This window comes from Pantherophis guttatus, chromosome 2 (assembly GCF_059756535.1).
Source record: "Pantherophis guttatus breed Tessera chromosome 2, ASM5975653v1, whole genome shotgun sequence".
Lineage (NCBI taxonomy): Eukaryota > Metazoa > Chordata > Lepidosauria > Squamata > Colubridae > Pantherophis > Pantherophis guttatus.
In genome coordinates this window covers 125,395,194-125,413,649 of record NC_142064.1, presented here as the reverse complement: position 1 = coordinate 125,413,649, position 18,456 = coordinate 125,395,194, and the positions used below count along the sequence as shown (strand labels likewise).

The 18,456-nt window shown below is 43.2% G+C and overlaps 1 protein-coding gene across 1 annotated transcript in view; it reads right to left on the bottom strand.

The window, feature by feature from the left end:
- Positions 1 to 5,064: 5,064 nt before the first annotated feature.
- ENDOU (endonuclease, poly(U) specific) overlaps positions 5,065 to 18,456 on the bottom strand; it is a 28,375-nt gene continuing 14,983 nt past the window's right edge. The window contains exons 4-9 of the mRNA XM_087886667.1: positions 18,033 to 18,198; positions 17,112 to 17,314; positions 15,424 to 15,540; positions 14,155 to 14,261; positions 6,358 to 6,500; positions 5,065 to 5,578 (exon numbers count right to left, since the gene is read on the bottom strand). Coding sequence (XP_087742793.1) covers positions 5,464 to 5,578; positions 6,358 to 6,500; positions 14,155 to 14,261; positions 15,424 to 15,540; positions 17,112 to 17,314; positions 18,033 to 18,198 — 851 coding nt within the window. The 3' untranslated portion in view covers positions 5,065 to 5,463. The remainder of the gene's footprint in view (positions 5,579 to 6,357; positions 6,501 to 14,154; positions 14,262 to 15,423; positions 15,541 to 17,111; positions 17,315 to 18,032; positions 18,199 to 18,456) is intronic.

Genomic DNA, 18,456 nt, shown 5'->3' with positions numbered 1-18,456 from the left:
CAGGATGCTTGTAATATAAGCCCTACCCCCAAAATAAGCTGCAGTTAAGATTGTTGGCAGATGGAGGCGTTTAGTACTGTATTTCCCCCCCAAATAAGACTTAACCAGAAAACAAGCCATAATGCGTCTTTTGAAGCATAAATTAATATAAGACCAGGTCTTATTTTGGGAGAAACATGGTATTGCCAGAAAATATAAAAGATCTCTAAAGAAAATAAGAAGCTGGCTTATGCTGGTGACTCAGAACTGCCTACTCTGATGGATAGTCATATTCTTGCAGGGCCTTAAAGACAGAGTGCCGGGATTTAAAACATGGTCTCTGTCACGCATTGCTGTGGTTCCTTCCCAACAGAAAGGTGTCTGTCAGATTGTTTGGGGAAGGGGAGATAAATGCATTTCAATATCAATAAAACAACAATATTGTCAATACATTGTTGTTAATGAAATCAGCCGACACGCTGTATCTTTTATAATGAAAATCAGTCTTCTGGGAACCAGAAAGGCTATTCATCTGTGGGGATATGAGGAAGTAGTAAAGAGGAAATGTGGTTTGGTATGGCTCCGAAGAACCTGACAAATTTGTTCCGTAGATGAAATGTGATCCATGAATAATGTTGATTTATCTAAGCCTATTCTGTCCACTGGGAATGCTACCTAACCTCAGAAAGATCTCTATTTTCCAGCCTCTGCTTTTTGCTGTTCTTGGAATTACCAGAATTATCTCTTTTCCAATATGTTTTGTATGCCCGGGATCTCAAAACACAAGTGGCCAAGAAGAAGGATTTGAATAATATTCCTACAGAAACATACCACGCCAGTCCTTGCAGCCAGCACCTGATACTTAGGGCTTTATAATCTTGAGAAATAATGCCATTTTTTGAACATTTCTCATGATACACTAAGTCACTCTAATCGATGGATGTAAATCTGGATGCTGCCAACCTATAGCACTTAGCAATAGCACTTAGATTTATATATCACTTCATAGTGCTTTACAGCCCTCTCTAAGCAGTTTACAGAGTCAGCATATTGCCCCCAACATCTGAGTCCTCATTTTACCCACCTCGGAAGGATGGAAGGCTGAGTCAACCTTGAGTTGGTCAGAATTGAACTCCCGGCAGCAAGCAGTGAGTTAGCCTGCAATACTGCATTCTAACCACTGTGCCACCACAGTTCATCCATATCCTGTGAGATTAGTTGATCATAGCTGGTAGTTTTCCTATTGTACTGATTGTATTATATTGTATTGTATTGTATTGTATTGTATTGTATTGTATTGTATTGTATTGTATTGTATTGTATTGTATTGTATTGTATTCAGTGGTGGGATTCAGCTGGTTCAGGCTGGTTCAGGTGAACTGGTAGTTAAATTTCTGGCTGGCCCCATCCCTTCCTGCCCCGCCCCTTCCAGGAGTCCCCACCACCCCATTTTGGCTCCCAGGTAAGTGCAGGGTGGCCTACTTGGCCCAAAATGTAGTGTGTGGGGCAATGCGCTCCCCGCAGCCCATTTTCACTCCCAGGAGGCTTCAGGGAGGCCTTCTAGGCTCAAAATGGGGCATGGAAGGGGTGTGGTGTTCACCCCCATGGCCCACTTTTACTTCCAGGGGGGTGCAGAAGGCTGAGTGCTGCCTGTCACACCCCCTGGCCATGCACACCATGGCCACGCCCACCCAGCCGGTCATTAGGGTAGAGAACCGGTTGTTAAATTATTTGAATCCCACCATTGATTGTATTGTATTGTATTGTATTGTATTGTATTGTATTGTATTGTATTGTATTGTATTGTATTGTATTGTATTGTACTGTACTGTACTGTACTGTACTGTACTGTATTGTATTGTATTGTATTGTATTGTATTGTATTGCTATTGATTCAACTCAGAGTGGCTATTTCCAATTAATATAAATTGAGTTTTGAAAATATGCTCAGTTTTAGTTTACATTAACTGGAAATGGCTCTAATCCACATTCAGATTATATCCTTAAATCTGGGAAAGCCACTGATTTTGTGGATAAGGAGCCACGCCGGACTATAAGATGCAAAGGCTCTCTTTTTCTAATAAGATGACATAGTGTGTTGTGCAATTATTTCCTAATCTGTATCACATAGGGTAGGCTTTTGGTAGACATCACAATGAAGTCATACCAATAGCACAAATTATGTAATTTGCATCAGCTGCATCACAACACCAAATGCCATATGGCACATAATTTGCATGATGATGTCATGATGAGCGTGATTTCATTTTCTTCTCTTGTGTTCTTGCTACACCAGGGATGTCAAACTCGCATCATCACGTAACATATTGTGACTTTTTTCCCCTTCACTAAACCGGATGTGGGCATGGCCAGCGCGTGACGCATCTAGCCTGCAGGCCGCAAGTTTGACAGCCCTGTGCTACACTTATATTGTAGAGCTGTTAATAAAGCAGTTGGTCACTAAGCACTCCCTACTTAAAAGCAGCAGTCCCTCTAAACATTGTCTTTCCATTATGTGAAGACCCACCTCTGAACAAAGATAGAGGTATTGGGCAAAAGTCAGACCATGCATGCTAAGAGCCTCAGAGAGGTTTGGCCAACAAATCAGCTAAGCACCTTATCAGTATATGGTCTGGGCCCTATGATCAGCTTGCCACATACTGATGTGTACCAGCTAATGTGCTTTCAGCCAGAGGTCCATGGCCCTCCCTTTCCACTCCACTCAGGAAGTTTACACAGGCCACAGCTGTAAACTCTGTGTAGAATCTTTTGGAATAAGCAAATTGTCAAGTTGAGCCCAACAAATGCATGCCTATAAATCAGTCCCTGGCATCTCCCCCCGCCCCTCTCTCTCTCTCTGACACACACACACACAAAACCCCGATGTTTGGGTGTCACCTGTGACCCCCTGGCAGATGGTGAAGGGAGGCCAACCCCTTTGCTCTGAAACAGTTGCAGCTGAGCCATCTGTCAAACTGCTCATGGCCCAGCTCTCTGCAGCTCCAGCTTGAAGCTCAGCATCCGCTGGGCTACTATTCAAGCTGCTGAAACTTTCCTGCATATGTTTGGTCTATCTATCCACGCTGGAGGCTGCTTTTGCTGCTGCTCCTCTCTTAAACTGGGAGAGGAGCTGGGAAGTGCGGTGGGGAATACTGTAGAGTACCAATAGAGTTGGGACTAATGCTTCTAACACCATTTTCTTGAGCACAGGTTCTCCTCAGGGCTGTGTCCTAAGTCCGCTGTTGTTTACCCATGACTATTGGTCCAGGTTTGCCACCAACCATATTGTGAAGTATGTGAATGATACAACAAGAGTGGGTCTTATTCAGGATGACAATGAGAGTGCTTACCCTAAGGATGTAGAGGGCTTGGTGAACTGGTGTAATAAAAACTGCCTCCTTTTAAATGCAGGACAAACTAAAGAGATCATTGTCAATTTCAGAAGAGCCAGCCACACACCTCTGTGTATTAATGATTCACCTGTGGAGGTGGTTAACAGCATCAAGTTTCTGGGTGTGCAGCTAACGAGTAGGCTAACTTTGTTACTCAACAGCGAGACACAGTAATACTTCATTGCCTCATGTCCACAGATTTACAGTTTTCCCAAATGTAGTTCAACTTGGCAAATAATTTTCAAGAAATTCTAGTGCAGAGGGTTTTTTAAATATCTATTATTATTGTATTATTGTATTATAAGGGTACGTTAGACTGGATTTGACATTTTTTGTCCACCTATCAAGTCCTTCTGAAGAACTTGGGTTAGGCAAATGTTGTTGTTTGATGGTATTAAAGGTTATCATCACAGGATTCATTATTATTATTATTAAGCAACTTTATTGCAAAATTCAGATAGGTATGAAATTCCAAAGGTAACCCTATTTTGGTTGTGTATTGATCTAAAAAATCTGAAATTAAACAAGTTAAAATTAAAAGTTTGTTATGAGTGAATTTCTTCTAAATAATTATTTTCAGCTGCTTGATAATGGCTTAAATTCTCAGAACCCAATGTACTGGCAAACTTTTGTTTGACAATTTCTACTTAGAAGTTGTTACTTATTCTATCAGCTCACTTGGAATGACAGGCAGCTTCAGAAATAGAGACTCTTGAATCTTTGACTTTTGAACTGAAATAGATGAGTTACATATTTATCTTTCCTGAGATTAGACCTGGAATGCCATAGAATCAGTCAAACAGGACACAGTTTTCACCACATCAAATGTGAATTTATTGGACATTTTATTGAGTTTCAATTGAATGCTACAGTTAAACTCTGCCAGATTCAGAAAGAAAATCTGAAGAACCTGTAGAGCTGCAAGATATGCACATCTCCCGGAAAAATATATATATATAATATCACTACTGAGGATAATGTAAACATCATAATTGCTGTTTTAAAAATAACAGTTACTCAAACAAAGATTTATTAACCAAATCATACAGATGCATTATATTATTAATATATAATATTTTGTATCTTACTACATATATATTTTTGCCATCAGCCTTTTACAACTTCACAACAGCCCTGTGAGGTAGGTAGGAGACCATTTTCTCCATATGACCAATCAAAGGCCTGAGAAATGGTGATTTTAGTCAAAGACTAGTCACTTGGTCCATGGCTCAGCAACATTTTGAACACAAGCTTTTAGTGCAGTTTCTTAGTTTTCTCAATTTTAATGCTGCTTAGAGGCTGGCCAGTATAAGGGAAGGAATTCAAAGAACCCTGGACAATTAAATTTGTGCCAGTTTCTGTGACATGGCAGGTACATGCGAACTGGTTTTGGTTTTTTAAACAATATACAAAAAGAAAAAAGAAAGAAAGAAATCAGAAAGCAACTCAGTGGATCAGAAATAGGAGATTAAGTACCATTCTTAAAGATTCTATTTTGATATGTCATATAGTTATATTAAATACTGATTTAGATTCTCTTCCCCTTCTTGTCCCCATTTCTAATGAGTACCTACTCTTGCTAAATAGTGTGAATGAATGAAATGTGTGTGTGTTTTGTGTGTGTGTGTGTGTGTGCACGCACGCACACACACACACACACATACGTTCAATTTATTGCAAAGTTTCTTCCTTCTTTTTTGCCTAAATCGAAAGGCAGGTTTATTTCAAGAAAAAAGACAATGGCTGGTAATTTTAGAAATGTTCAGAACCTGCCTGCTCTCCGTTGTTCATTTTTTTAAAATCAAACATGATTTCACTTTCCATTCTGTTTTTACTTTAGGCGAAATGTATGTCATCTCCAGAAAAAAGTTACTTGGCATCTATGCCTTCCAGCTGAACTTGTAGTCTGCCAAAGACTTGTAGATTTGTAATCTCTTTTCACTATGAACGATTCCAGCTATCACAAGTATATTAAAAGATCAAAGAACACATACAATATACAGCAGTTGTGAAATGAAGAGAAATTAACATTGGATGTTCTGTGGATTGTTTCTGGGTCTTTCAGGAGGGTTTTTTTTTTAATCTTCCAACCTCATTGGGAAGTCACATAAGCTGTGGCAATATACTTTTTGCCATTGCCATAAGTGGATTTATCCCAAGTATACGTTTGGATATCCAGATTATGGCCTCCAATTTTCAGAGGACACCTGAAGGAAAAAAAAAACTGGTATAAAATCATCTTTCTTAAATAAAAGCTCTAGACAATTATTTAGAATAGGCTACAATTGAGTCAAATTACTAGCTGAACAGTTTCACCTTTTCTCTGTAGCACCACCTTTATGAATGTTGTCTGCTTCAACCCCTTGGAAACCTCTTCATGAAAGGTTCAGAAGATCTCCCATGAGTAGGATTGTTTATGGAACAACCTTAATAAACTGCTTGAATGAACCCACTGATGTGATTCATGTCTTGGGGCTGTTAAATTCTGCAAGGTTTTATTATGTGCTACTTCTAAATCATGAAAATCATTTGCCTGAACATTACTGGAAAAATTCAGAATTTTTACTCTACCTTGAATCAAGATCTTGAGATGTTTTAATGACCATTACTTTGCTCAGGCTTTAATTTGAAGGCTATGTTTATTGCCATCTATTAACTAAGATAGCTAAATGAAACCTTTGTCTTCAAAAGTGACAGACCTTTTCAAATCAGATGTTAAGGAGTGCACAGTCAATGTAAGAATATTGCTATTTCATTCCCTGCTTGTCAACTCTGCTTCTGAAAACAATTGACTGGATCGAAGCTTTCATTTCACTTGGAAAGAATGGTCCAATTTCATTCAGAACGTGAATACTTTCACTTTTGGTAAATAGGAAGTAGCACATTAAAAACATGCATTGGCTTCCAGACTATCTTTTATTGGCACTGCATCTTCTCATTTTTAACTGCCATGAAAAATAACTCTTGGCCCTAACAATATACTTACACTTTTCCAGGCCGAGCAATGAAACACAGGGAATAGAGTCCAAATTCAAATTCAGGACTGCTTCCAATAAAAGCACTTCCAACCTGTTTATAAAATCCATCAAAGTCGAATTGCATTCCCAACACATCTGGATATGAGGTCCACTAAAGAGAGGGGAGAAAAAATGATGCTGGAAATTTTTCAAGAACTTTGATCTACAGAGTTTGCAACAATAAAATATTTCCAGGAAGAATTTTGCATTGTGAAGCCATACAAAGCACAAATTCTTATACCCAGTTCAATGAGATATGACTATTTGTGAAGACTAGTGAACATAAGAGGGATACCATGTTCTATCAGCAAAGTGAGGCAAAGAAAATACATTGGTGCTTCTTTTGTGAGAAGGGAAGAAAAGATTTGTCACACGGCAAGTAAGGTTCAGTGTTTGCTCCACATAACCTCCCACATAAAGCTGATCAGTGGGGCCACCAATGTCATTTTGTATGCCCTTGAGTGAAGATCAGTACATTCCTTCTATTGGAGATGATTGTCCTCATTCAATGGGCATGCAACTTCTGGTTGCACATGGAACAGTGAGGGAGGAAGAGGACATTGGCCTAGCCAGCCAGGTCGGTCAAATCAACTCTGGTAATCAATGGGGTGAGAAATGTCATGGCAGTGATTAAAATAAGTCAAACAATGGCCTATGCCTAAACCAGCCAAAGAAAATTTCAAGAGACAAAAGTTCCTAAACTCTTCTTAATCCTCTAACTCTCAGTCCACCCCTGCTTGGCTCAGAATCCAACATAGTCAGAGTTCCAACATAGTTAATGGATATTAACATGTGACCATGGCCAGCCCTACCATTAGGCAGAGATAACAACATGAACACGGAACAAACTAGATATTTAAACACATTTCAAGTGTATGTGAGTGTGTATAAGCTGACTTCGTATAAAATAGAACACCGCTTGGGGGGGCCAAAAAAGCCCTACTAAGCAGGTATATACAAAAGTATGAAGGCTATTGCTTAAAGTATTGTAAGCCGCCCTGAGTGTCCAGAGAAGGGCGGCATATAAATCGAACTAATAAAATAATAATAATAAAATAAATAAGGACACACGGTCATATATATGGGAGCAGATATATTTGTAGGTTTATCTGCCTATCAAAATAACATAGCCAAGCATTACACTTGGACTTAGTGAGGTGGGATGGAATTTATGATTTTATCTCAACCTCAGAAAAATGTTTTGGGCTAGAATCCCACAAGTGACTGACATCCTAATACCCAAGCTCCTTGCGATACTCTAGAAATCATCCCATACCAAGATGTCATCTGGTCTTGTCTCACCAACTGGCAATGCTAGGTGGCAGGCTAACACAGTGTTTGCCAAACAGAAGGCTCCAGTGGAAGCTCCTGATTGGTCTTGCTGCTCCATATCTGAGCCAATAGCAGGGGAGAAAAGATCAGATGGACTATAGCAGTAGCGTGAAAGTCCTGCTTGATGAAGAAAGATGAACAGTGACATAGGCAGTGGAAAGCAGGACCTGAATAGGCTGGTGCGGTGGGAGAAGGGAGGGAGGGAGGGGTGCTGTATTTCCCTTAGAGAAAAATCAAACCATTGCTTCTTTGAAAAAGAGAAATTGCTGCTGTGTCCCAGACATTTCTAGAACAAGAGGGTGTTGAAGTGGTCCGGGAATAACGAGAGGCACAAGCAAGCAAGTGACTACAGCTCTTTAATATACAGTGAGACTTCAGCAAAAACTCAGAGGCTGCAGCCCTCCTTATATACAATCCAGGAGGGACTGTCAGCCAATCAGAAACGTGGCAGGTTTGAAACTCCCGCTCAAAAAGTATCAATACATAATACCCCTCCCTTCCCAGAAAGCACTGACATTCAAAAATTTACATATGTACACACAAAATCTCGCAGGTGCCTAGGACGAGTTCTCGCCCTAGTTGACCTGCGCAGTTCAGTGTCTGCCGGGGCGTCGAGCTGGTCAGAGGGACTCTCTGTCTCTCCCGGCTCTGCCAATGGAACCTCCTGGATTTTATCCGGGGCGTGGTTATCCCCGGTTGGGAGTGGCGACTCGCTGGGGCAGCGCTGGAACCAGGGCTTGTCAGCTAAGTATTCTCGCGAACCCGGGCTTGAGTTAGCTGTTTTGGGAAAGTTGTTATAGTTAGGCTCGGAGATGTCTAAATGGATGTTTGCTTTGCCGACTACCCTTTTTCTAAGTTGGTCTATGTGGCGCTTCCAGAGTCTGTCTACCCCTACGTCTACCGTATAGGATTTTGGGCCCGTTATGCCCACTATGGTTCCTGCAACCCATAGAGGTCCGCTGGCATAATTGCGAGCGAACACCGGGGACCCCACCTGGAACTGCCTTAGTCCAGAGGTTTCTCCCTTGAAGTTTTCGTGCGAGTAGTTTGGGTGAAGCCTGTCTAATACGCACCGAAGCTTCCTTCCCATGAGAAGTTCTGCTGGGCTTCTCCCTGTGGCTGTGCATGGTGTGGCATGCTGGACAGCTAAGAATTGGTCTATTCTGGCCTGCCAGTCCCCGTTATCTAGCCTGGACAGTGCCTCCTTGGCCGTTCTCACAAAATGTTCGGCCAATCCGTTAGAGGCCGGGTGGAACGGGGCCGATAGGGCATGGCGGATGCCCAGTCCGGCCAAGTAGCCCTCGAACAGGGTCGCTGTGAATTGAGGGCCATTGTCAGATACTAAGGTATCCGGTAGGCCATGTGTGGCAAATAGTTTGCGGAGGGCTTTAATGACTGCCTCGGCTGTGGTAGAGGGCATTAGAATTATTTCGAGCCATTTCGAAAAGGCATCGACTACGATTAAAAATCTTTGCCCATGGAAGGGGCCAGCGAAATCAATATGGATCCTCCCCCATGGCCCTTTTGGTTTCTCCCACTCTCGGATGGGCGCTACTGGGGGATCGGGACGAGACTCCTGGCAGGGCCTGCACTTCCCCACCCACTCGGAGATCACTTGGTCCATGTTGGGCCACCAAACATAACTGCGGGCTAAACTTTTCATTCTAACAATGCCCGGATGCCCTTCGTGCAGCAATTCTAGGACCCTTGTTCGTAGTTTCGTTGGAATTACCACCCGGTCACCCCACAACAAACAACCACCTTGCATAAACAGTTCGTTACGTTTGTTAACATAACCTTGGTAGTCCCCCCCGTCCACCTTGACCGGCCACCCCTTCAATACCCAGCCCATCACAGTGCGAATGATTGGGTCTCGAGCCGAGGCTTTTGCCACCTCGCAAGAGGAGATAGGCCCCAAAGTCAAAGTGTCCAGCAAAAGGACGGAGGCTTCTGGTGTTGGGTTGTCAAGAAGGTCAGGCAGGGGGCAGCGGCTGAGGGCATCTGTGTGACCCAAGGTCCGTCCGGGTCGATGGACAAGCTGATATGAATAGGCCGACAAAAAAATGGCCCATCTGGTCAAACGTGGGGAAAGAGCAGCGGGGGTGGGCCTATCGCCTGCCAAAAGTCCCAGCAAAGGCCGGTGGTCAGTCACAAGTTCGAATTGTCGGCCATAGAGGTATTCGTGGAACTTTTTAACCCCTGCAATTGCAGCCAGAGCCTCTCTGTCCAACTGACTATAGTTTCGCTCTGCGCTTGACAGGGTGCGAGAGTAAAACGCAATGGGCGCCTCTAGGCCGTTCGGCAGTCTATGGCCTAGGACGGCACCAACTCCTACGGGGGAGGCGTCACAAACCAATACGAGCGGTAGCGCTGCGTTGTATTGGATTAGGAAACTGTCTTCCAATAGAAGTCTCTTTACTGCCTCAAAAGCGGCTGCCTGTGGTTTCCCCCATACCCATGGTACATTCTTCCCCAATAGCCTGTGTAGGGGATCTGCAACAGTGGCTTTGTCCTTCAGGAACATTGAATAAAAATTGAGCAGTCCAAGGAAGGCTTGGAGTTCTGCTTTGGACTTGGGGGTAGGCGCGCTCTTAATAGCTCTCACCTTGCTTTCGGTAGGGTGGATGCCTGTGCCGTCCACCCTATACCCCAAAAATTCAACGGAGGGGACAGCGATCATGCATTTGTTTTTCTTTAGTCTTAGACCTGCCTCCCTAAATCTAGAAAGGACGTTCCTTACTCTGTCCCCCAGCTGACGTTCGTCCTGAGCGCTGACTAGAACGTCGTCAAAATAGGGCACCACTCCGGGGAGCCCTTGCAGGAGGCGCTCCATGGTGCTTTGAAACAGGCCGGGTGCGACGCTCACCCCGAACTGGAGCCTGGTACACTTGAAAGCACCCCTATGAGTCACAATTGTTTGCGCCTCTGCCGTGGCATCGTCAACTGGTAATTGTTGATAGGCCTGAGCCAGGTCTAATTTGGCAAAAAATTTTCCGGGGCCCAGGGAGTGTAGTAGATGATGCACGATCGGCACCGGATAGGCGCTCGGCTGCAAAGCCTTGTTGATCGTGCACTTGTAGTCGGCGCAGATCCTAATTGAGCCGTCAGACTTTACTGGGGTCACTATAGGGGTTTCCCACTTTGCATAGTCAACGGGAACCAACACCCCTTGTTTAATTAATTTGTCCAGTTCCGCATCGATCTTTGGTTTTAATGCGAACGGCACCTGTCTGGCCTTGAGTCTGATTTGGGCTACGTTGGGGTCTAAGTTAAGGGAAATAGGGGTCCCCACATACTTGCCCAACTTGTCCCCGAAAACGTCCTGGAACTCGGTCAGGAGGCTGTCTTTTAACGATGACTTGAGCATCTGGTGGACGCCGGTGAAGCCCATGCCGAGGGCTCGGAACCACCCCATGCCGAGAAGACTGGGAAGCTGCTTCGTGACGATGGTCAGTGGCAGGTCTCTTTCGTAGTCTCCGTAGGTGACCCGGAACGTGCCCACGCCTTCGAGGGGGACTCGGTTCCCCTGGTAGTCTAGGATGCGCAGTCTCTGTTTGGAGAGCTGGTCCTTCCGGAACGATGGCAGGAGGGTCTTTAGGGTCGCCCATGACATTATGGAGAGAGCTGATCCGGTGTCGATCTCCATCGAGCATGGCTTGCCGTTGATTTCGACCACCGTGCTGACTTTGTCCTCGATCGCCGTGCTGGCCTGGTCTATGTGAACGCTGCGGCCATCTCGAGGTTCAATTTCGCGCCGTTTTTTTGCGCCGCTTTCTCTCGTTGGCTGCTTCTGGCGCATTGATTCCGGTTGGCTGCGGCGCTCACGTGGTTGGTGTTTTCTGGGCAGAATGGCTCTACAGACTCGCGCCAAGTGCCCTTTTTTCTCGCAACGCCTGCAAATGGCCTCTCTGTACTTGCAAGACAGTCTATCATGGTGCCCGCCACAGCTGGGACAGCTTCGCCGAGGGCTGCCGGTGTCTTTTCTCTGGTGCTCCGTTCGGAAGACGTCCTCATCCGACTCGGACTCCGAGCTGGATCCGGCGTCTTCTCTGTGCACCGGGGCAGACTTGGGGCTGTCTTTGCTGGTCAGCAGACGCTGCAGCGTTTCTGCGGCTTTTGTGGAGGCTTCGTGAGCCCTGGCCTCGTCGAGGGCTCCAGCAAGCGTCAAATCAGGCTTGGCGAGCAGGCGCCGTTGCAGCCTAATGTCCCGAATGCCACAGATAAGTTGCTCAAGCAACGCATCGTCCAAGTCTCTATAGTCGCAATGAGTTGCGGCTTTTCTCAGGCTGGCCATATATGCGCTGACCGGTTCTCCCTCTCGCTGAACGCGCTGTCTGAGTTGGTATCGTTGCACGAACTTGGAGGGCACGGGAGCATAATGAGCCCAGAGCGTGGCCATCAGGGTGTCCCAGGAGACGGTCTGGACCGGCGTTGGCTCACACAGTGACTCGGCCATCTCAAATACGTCTGGTCCGCAGTGGCTTAGGAAGAGGGCCTTCTTCCGATTAGCAGAGAGCCCTTGCATGTCGCTGGCTTCGAGCGAGCATTCGAACCTTGTTAGGTACGTGACCCATTTTTCACGGGTCGGATCAAAAGGCTTGGGCGGAACGTAGGCAGACATGTTTGGTATGCCTCCTGTAGTTCGCCTCGTCGCCTAGCTGAAGCTCGTGGTCTCACTGGGTCGCTTCTTGTAGCCTCAATCCCACCTTCGTCACCAATGAAGTGGTCCGGGAATAACGAGAGGCACAAGCAAGCAAGTGACTACAGCTCTTTAATATACAGTGAGACTTCAGCAAAAACTCAGAGGCTGCAGCCCTCCTTATATACAATCCAGGAGGGACTGTCAGCCAATCAGAAACGTGGCAGGTTTGAAACTCCCGCTCAAAAAGTATCAATACATAACAGGTGTATTAGTGTGTCATATAGGAGTAGAAGAGGAAATGAATGAAGGCTCCAGCGTTTTTCTCATTAGTCTTAAAGAGCCCGTTCTGCATTGCTAAGAGGAGAGGGAGTCCACGAAGAAGCATCTAAGATGGACATAACTCATAGCATTCTCTGGTAGCTTGAATCCAGCCAAAGACTATTTTTGTGACATTGTATGTACCCAGAATGTGTCATCAGTCACAACTGGATAATTAGGTATAAGTTGTTTCCTTTTCTTTCTCCTTCTTCTTCTCTCTCTTTTGAACCACCGTTGTTAATAACATATTTTCTGAGTCCATTTTAGGCCGGGGGGGGGGGGCAGGTATTCCTCTTGTCCAAAACCACACATCTCCCTGCTAACCATGCTGAGATACACATCCATATATCTGCAACATTGGGCTACAGTCTGAGAAACCTTGCACCCAAAAAATAGGAGTTTACTGTTAAGATACTATAAGAATCTTTCATGCTTTTATTGCAATAGGGTTTTTAAAGGACTTTCTTGTAGTAGTGCTGTCATAATTATGATACTGTTTTTTCATTAGAAACAAATCCAGGAGATCCTGCCTCTGTCTTCATAAAATATTTTTAAAAGGAAAAAACATGCAAGATACCTTGTTAATGACATGCCCTTCTCTAGATAGATGATAGATGATTGATGATAGATGATAGATACATAGATACATAGATAATTAGATAAATAGATAGATAGATAGATAGATAGATAGATAGATAGATAGATAGATAGATAGATAGATAGATAAATTGACAGACAGACAATTAGATAGATAGATAGATAGATAGATAGATAGATAGATAGATAGATAGACAGACAGACAGACAGACAGACAGACAGACAGACAGACAGATACAGACAGACAGAATGATCATTAGATAAGATAGACAGACAGACAGACAGATTGATAATTAGATAGATAGACAGACAGACAGACAGACAGACAGACAGACAGACAGACAGATAGCTGATAGATAAAATGGATATATATAATGATAATTCTACCAACCACACGGGGGGGGGGGGGTTATAGATAGATAGAGATAGACAGATAGAGACAGAGACAGAGATGCATGTATTTTTCTCTACCCATATACCGATATGCTCTATTAAATTTAGCAACAGCCTGGCATTACAACAATATAACTAGTGCCATAACTTCTGTTATTATTTTTTCCTCCACTTCCCTTATCCCGAGGAATGGCAGGCCTCCATAATATTTGTGTGGCTGTTTATCCCCTAAACAAGGAGAAATTGGCTTTATTGACAGGGTTCTATCCAGTCAATAGCAAAGGATGTTGGAAGTTATAGCTCAGTATTTCACAGAGAGACCAAACAGATGCACGGTATGCCTATTTCATAGGCTATGTGCTATGGCATCCTGGGGAAAGTGCCAGTGAATTAACAGCTGAACTGGAATCTCTTCTCTTCTCATAAAGTGTGTTAATTTTTCACCAGTAGTGGAAGATTATTCATTTTCCACAGTGAAACGTACCAGACCATCATAGCTGTGGCTATGATAGTTAACGATGCCCTGTTTCTCCAGAAGGTAGAAGCGAATCCAGTTGTGGAATCCAGATACTTTTTTTTTCTTGATTTCTCCTAAAAAGAACCATAAACAAATGAACAGATTAATTTATATTCATAACAAAAATTATAAGTCATGCAATATAATTCCTTGCAAAGAAACTTTATACAGTACAGTTAAGAAAGAGCTTTCCTCCAGCCTATTCATAAGAAAAGCCTAAGAAAATCATTCAGGCTTGTCACTCTTCAAAGTGCTTTCTGAAATGGAGGAGAAGTTTACTAAGTTCACTATATTATGATGGAGGGATAAATAGGAAGAATGAGAGTAGCAAAAAGGAAGACATGGGTAAAGCTTAATGGAAAGGCAAAATTAAATTGAATCACTAAAGGATATGATGGTTGGAAATTCAGAAAGATGGAGCCCAAGAAACCTAATGAACTTCTTCTGCAAGTTGAACTACATAGACCATTCTCCCCTGTTTGGTGAGCCTCAATAACATTGAGTTCATGTACAACTGTATTTTGAAGCAGCATGAGGGGTTCCCAAATAGGGAATACCTTTAAAAGTTAATCCAAATCAGTTTATATCAGCAAGCCCTTTTCATCCTGTCAAGGTCATCAGTTCGCTTTTAGCAGAACTGTCTTTAGCTTGCCATAAACTTCCATCTTTTAAGGGAGTAAAATGTGCTAAAACAACATCAGACAGACAAATTGTGGTTGTACTGGTTGTCCTTGAGTTACAACAGCAGTTGGGACTGGGAATCCCATCACTAAGTGATGCAGTTGTAAAGTGCAATATCATGTGATCATGTTGCTTAATGACAGCAGTCCAAGGAATCCCAATTTATGGTGGTTGTGAGCTACCCAGAGTTGCTTACAATAGGCTGCCATATAAATCTAATAAATAAAGGAAGGAAGGAAGGAAGGAAGGAAGGAAGGAAGGAAGGAAGGAAGGAAGGAAGGAAGAAAGAAAGAAAGACTTCATAGGATCCTGACGTGCAACTTCCTGCTGACTTCCCCATTGACTTTGCTTGTGGGAAGCTGGCAGGGATGACTCTGATTGCAATCACATGACTATGGGGATGCTGCAACAGCCAGAACTTCAAGAACTCATTGTGAGTCTCCCTCATTCTGCACTGTCATATCTTTGAGTAGTTGCTGAACGAAAGCTCATAACCCAAGGATTACCTGTAATTAAATGTATGAAAGAACCTCAGCTTGTTTGAACTAAACCTACCTAGAAAGACATGTTCAAAGCCGCTGGAGTCATCATCCTCATCCTTGCCTCTGGAATAAAGGCCAAACCACATCTTTTTAAGATCGTCAACAAACTCTGCTTCTGTGTCATAACGATCTAGGGTGGAGATACAGATGGATGGCCAACAATCATTGATTTATCATTACCCAAAGAGCCCACAAAGAACACTCACATCGTCCCAACAATGCTCTGTGGCAGGGGTGGGTTCTAAATTTTTTTACTACTGGTTCTGTGTGCGTGGCTTATTTTATGGGTGTGGCTTGGAGGTCATGTGACTAGGTGGGTGTGGCTAGCTGGTCAGAGTCATTTCTGGAAGGTCCTCGCACTTACGACCAGTCCTCGCACTTACGACCCAACTCATTTGTTTGCTTTTAACACTGATCAGCTGTAGAACGGCCCTTTGAAGCCCAGCGGCAGGAATTTAAAGTGTTTTTTTCCCTCTAGTCATCAGCTAGGACTCAGGAGGCAACAATAGGTTGGGGGTGGGACCAAATAAAAGGTAAGAATAACGTGGGGGGGGTGGGGGGTGGGAGGACAGGGTGGGGAGAACCGGTTCGGTGACATCATATCATATCAGCTCGGCAGAACCGGACGAACCAGGAGGAACCCATCACTGTTCTGTGGACCAGAGATATTTTGAAAGAAATCCAAAGTAGGCATGTTTAATTGAGATGGGAAGAAGATTGGGAGAAAAATGTGCTCTTTGAAATTGTTGTCCACAACTTTCACATTAGTTTTGAAAATGTCAAATTTGTTTGCTTTAGGAATCATAGGTTATGACAGTGCTGTGAATCACCTCATATGTTACTTTCCTCAGTCACAGAACTATTTCCAGAAATGTCCGAGAGAATGGAAGCTTGATTTATTCATCCATACACTCAGCAAAAACAGATATAACTTCCATGTGATCCAATGTTAGACCACAAAGGAAGGAGTTTGACAGCAAAACCAATTTTCTGGTGAAAATTAGCTCCACATGCTAAGGTAAAGGTAAAGGTTCCCCTCACACATATGTGCTAGTCGTTCCTGACTCTAGGGGGCGATGCTCATCTCCGTTTCAAAGCTGAAGAGCCAGCGCTGTCCGAAGACGTCTCCATGGTCATGTGGCCAGCATGACTAAACACCAAAGGCGCACGGAACGCTGTTACCTTCCCACCAAAGATGAGCCCTATTTTTCTCCTTGCATTTTTTACATGGTTTCAAACTGCTAGGTTGGCAGAAGCTGGGACAAGTAACAGGAGCTCACTCCATTACATGGCACTAGGAATTTGAACCGCTGAACTGCTGACCTTTCAATCGACCAGCTCAGCATCTTAGCCACTGAGCCACCACGTCCCTATGCTAAGCATAATTATATACAAAATTTCCAACAACCCTGGTCAAATTGTAGGTTTTAGTGAATTCCCCAAGAGAATAGAAAGCAAATTTCTAGAAAGATATTTAGCTTTATACCATGTACAGACTATGTCAGCTTCTGTTCACTTTGGAATGAAATTGACTAGGGCTGCCTATTGTTTCTTCATGCAACCATACATTCTACAAAGGTCCACCTGGGATTAATAAATTGGGATTTTTGCACTGAGCAGAACATTGAGGTTGACCCCTTCTATGGTTCTGTGATTCTGTATAAAATAATGTTCATCATACCTCAATTACCAAAGACTTACTTTTGCTGTAAAGAAACTTATAAAGCTCTTTCATGACCTCAGTGTTCATGATCTCCTGGAGGAAATTGTCCTGTTCCTTCATCTGTTCTTCGCTGAATTTCTCCTCTGTCCCAACGTGTGCATTATAATTATCCAATAGCTTGATGAAACTGGCATATGTTGGCCTTGAGAAGAGTTTCTCATGGTTGACGTAGCTGAAGAGCCTGCCCAATGAAAAACCATTTGAAGTGAGGCTGGCCTACTGTTCCCCCACAGGATCAGGATTCATCCCACACTCCATAACAGATTGGAAGAGTTATTTCATTCATAACCAGTGGCATAGAACGTCTTGGTTGTGCCTGTGTGGGACTGCCAACTTTCCAATTGTAGTATACATAGCTGAGATGGCTTTCATACCATAGAACTGTGGTTCTGAGAGCCATCTCCTGCCTTCCCTATTTCTGTCAAGCATTGATGGACATATGTCCTTTCAGGATCCATTCCAAGTGGGTTGTAACTAGTCAATATTTTGCCTTAGATAAAAGACAAAGACAATTGATTCTTCCTAATCACCTCAGCCTTATCAGATGTCGATTTTCTAATGTAACAGTCCCTGGGTTTGAACCTGGCATTTTTTTTTTCTACATGAAAAAGCAACATTTTGTCATCAAAATTGGGCTCCTGCTATAGTTCCTTATGCTCCTGCAATGCAGTACTATGGTTGATTGAACGTAAATATCTAATAAGTATAGCAGTCCTATTTATTGATATTTATTGATTGATAAATATTTCCGGCTCCAAATTTAGAAACAAGAATGCTAAATAGTTATTTTTTCCCCTATTTTTCCATCTCTGGAATTTTGGTTATCTGGAATTTAGGTAATCTGTCCACCATTCCAAATGCCTACCTTCACTTTGTAGTTTACATTAGGTTAAACTCACGGATCTGGGGATTTATCTTCCTGCCCATTTGTTTTGGAAGTGAAGTATTGCTTGTTCAGGACAATGTCAGACTCCTCTGCTCTGTTGTGGTCACTCTGATAAATCTTCTCTGATGCTTCTTGTAGTTCTTCATCGGTTATAGTATTGTCTGTGTATGAGAATCCTTCTGTTGGAAAAATAATTATTTTAGCTTATGGTCATTTGAATCAGTCACTGGGCAAAGCTGCTTATGCCATCCACACAGGGTGATTCAAAGATAGCAGATAAAAGAATTTTAAGTACAATTTGAAAAGTATACAAGTGTGCCTGTTGGGAAAACATAGCTGAAATAATTTCTGATCTGTATCTGTCATATGCATTTAACATTGATCTTTGACCATGTTTTATTTTAAAGTGTAAAGATGTTTTAAGTTCAGAAGATACA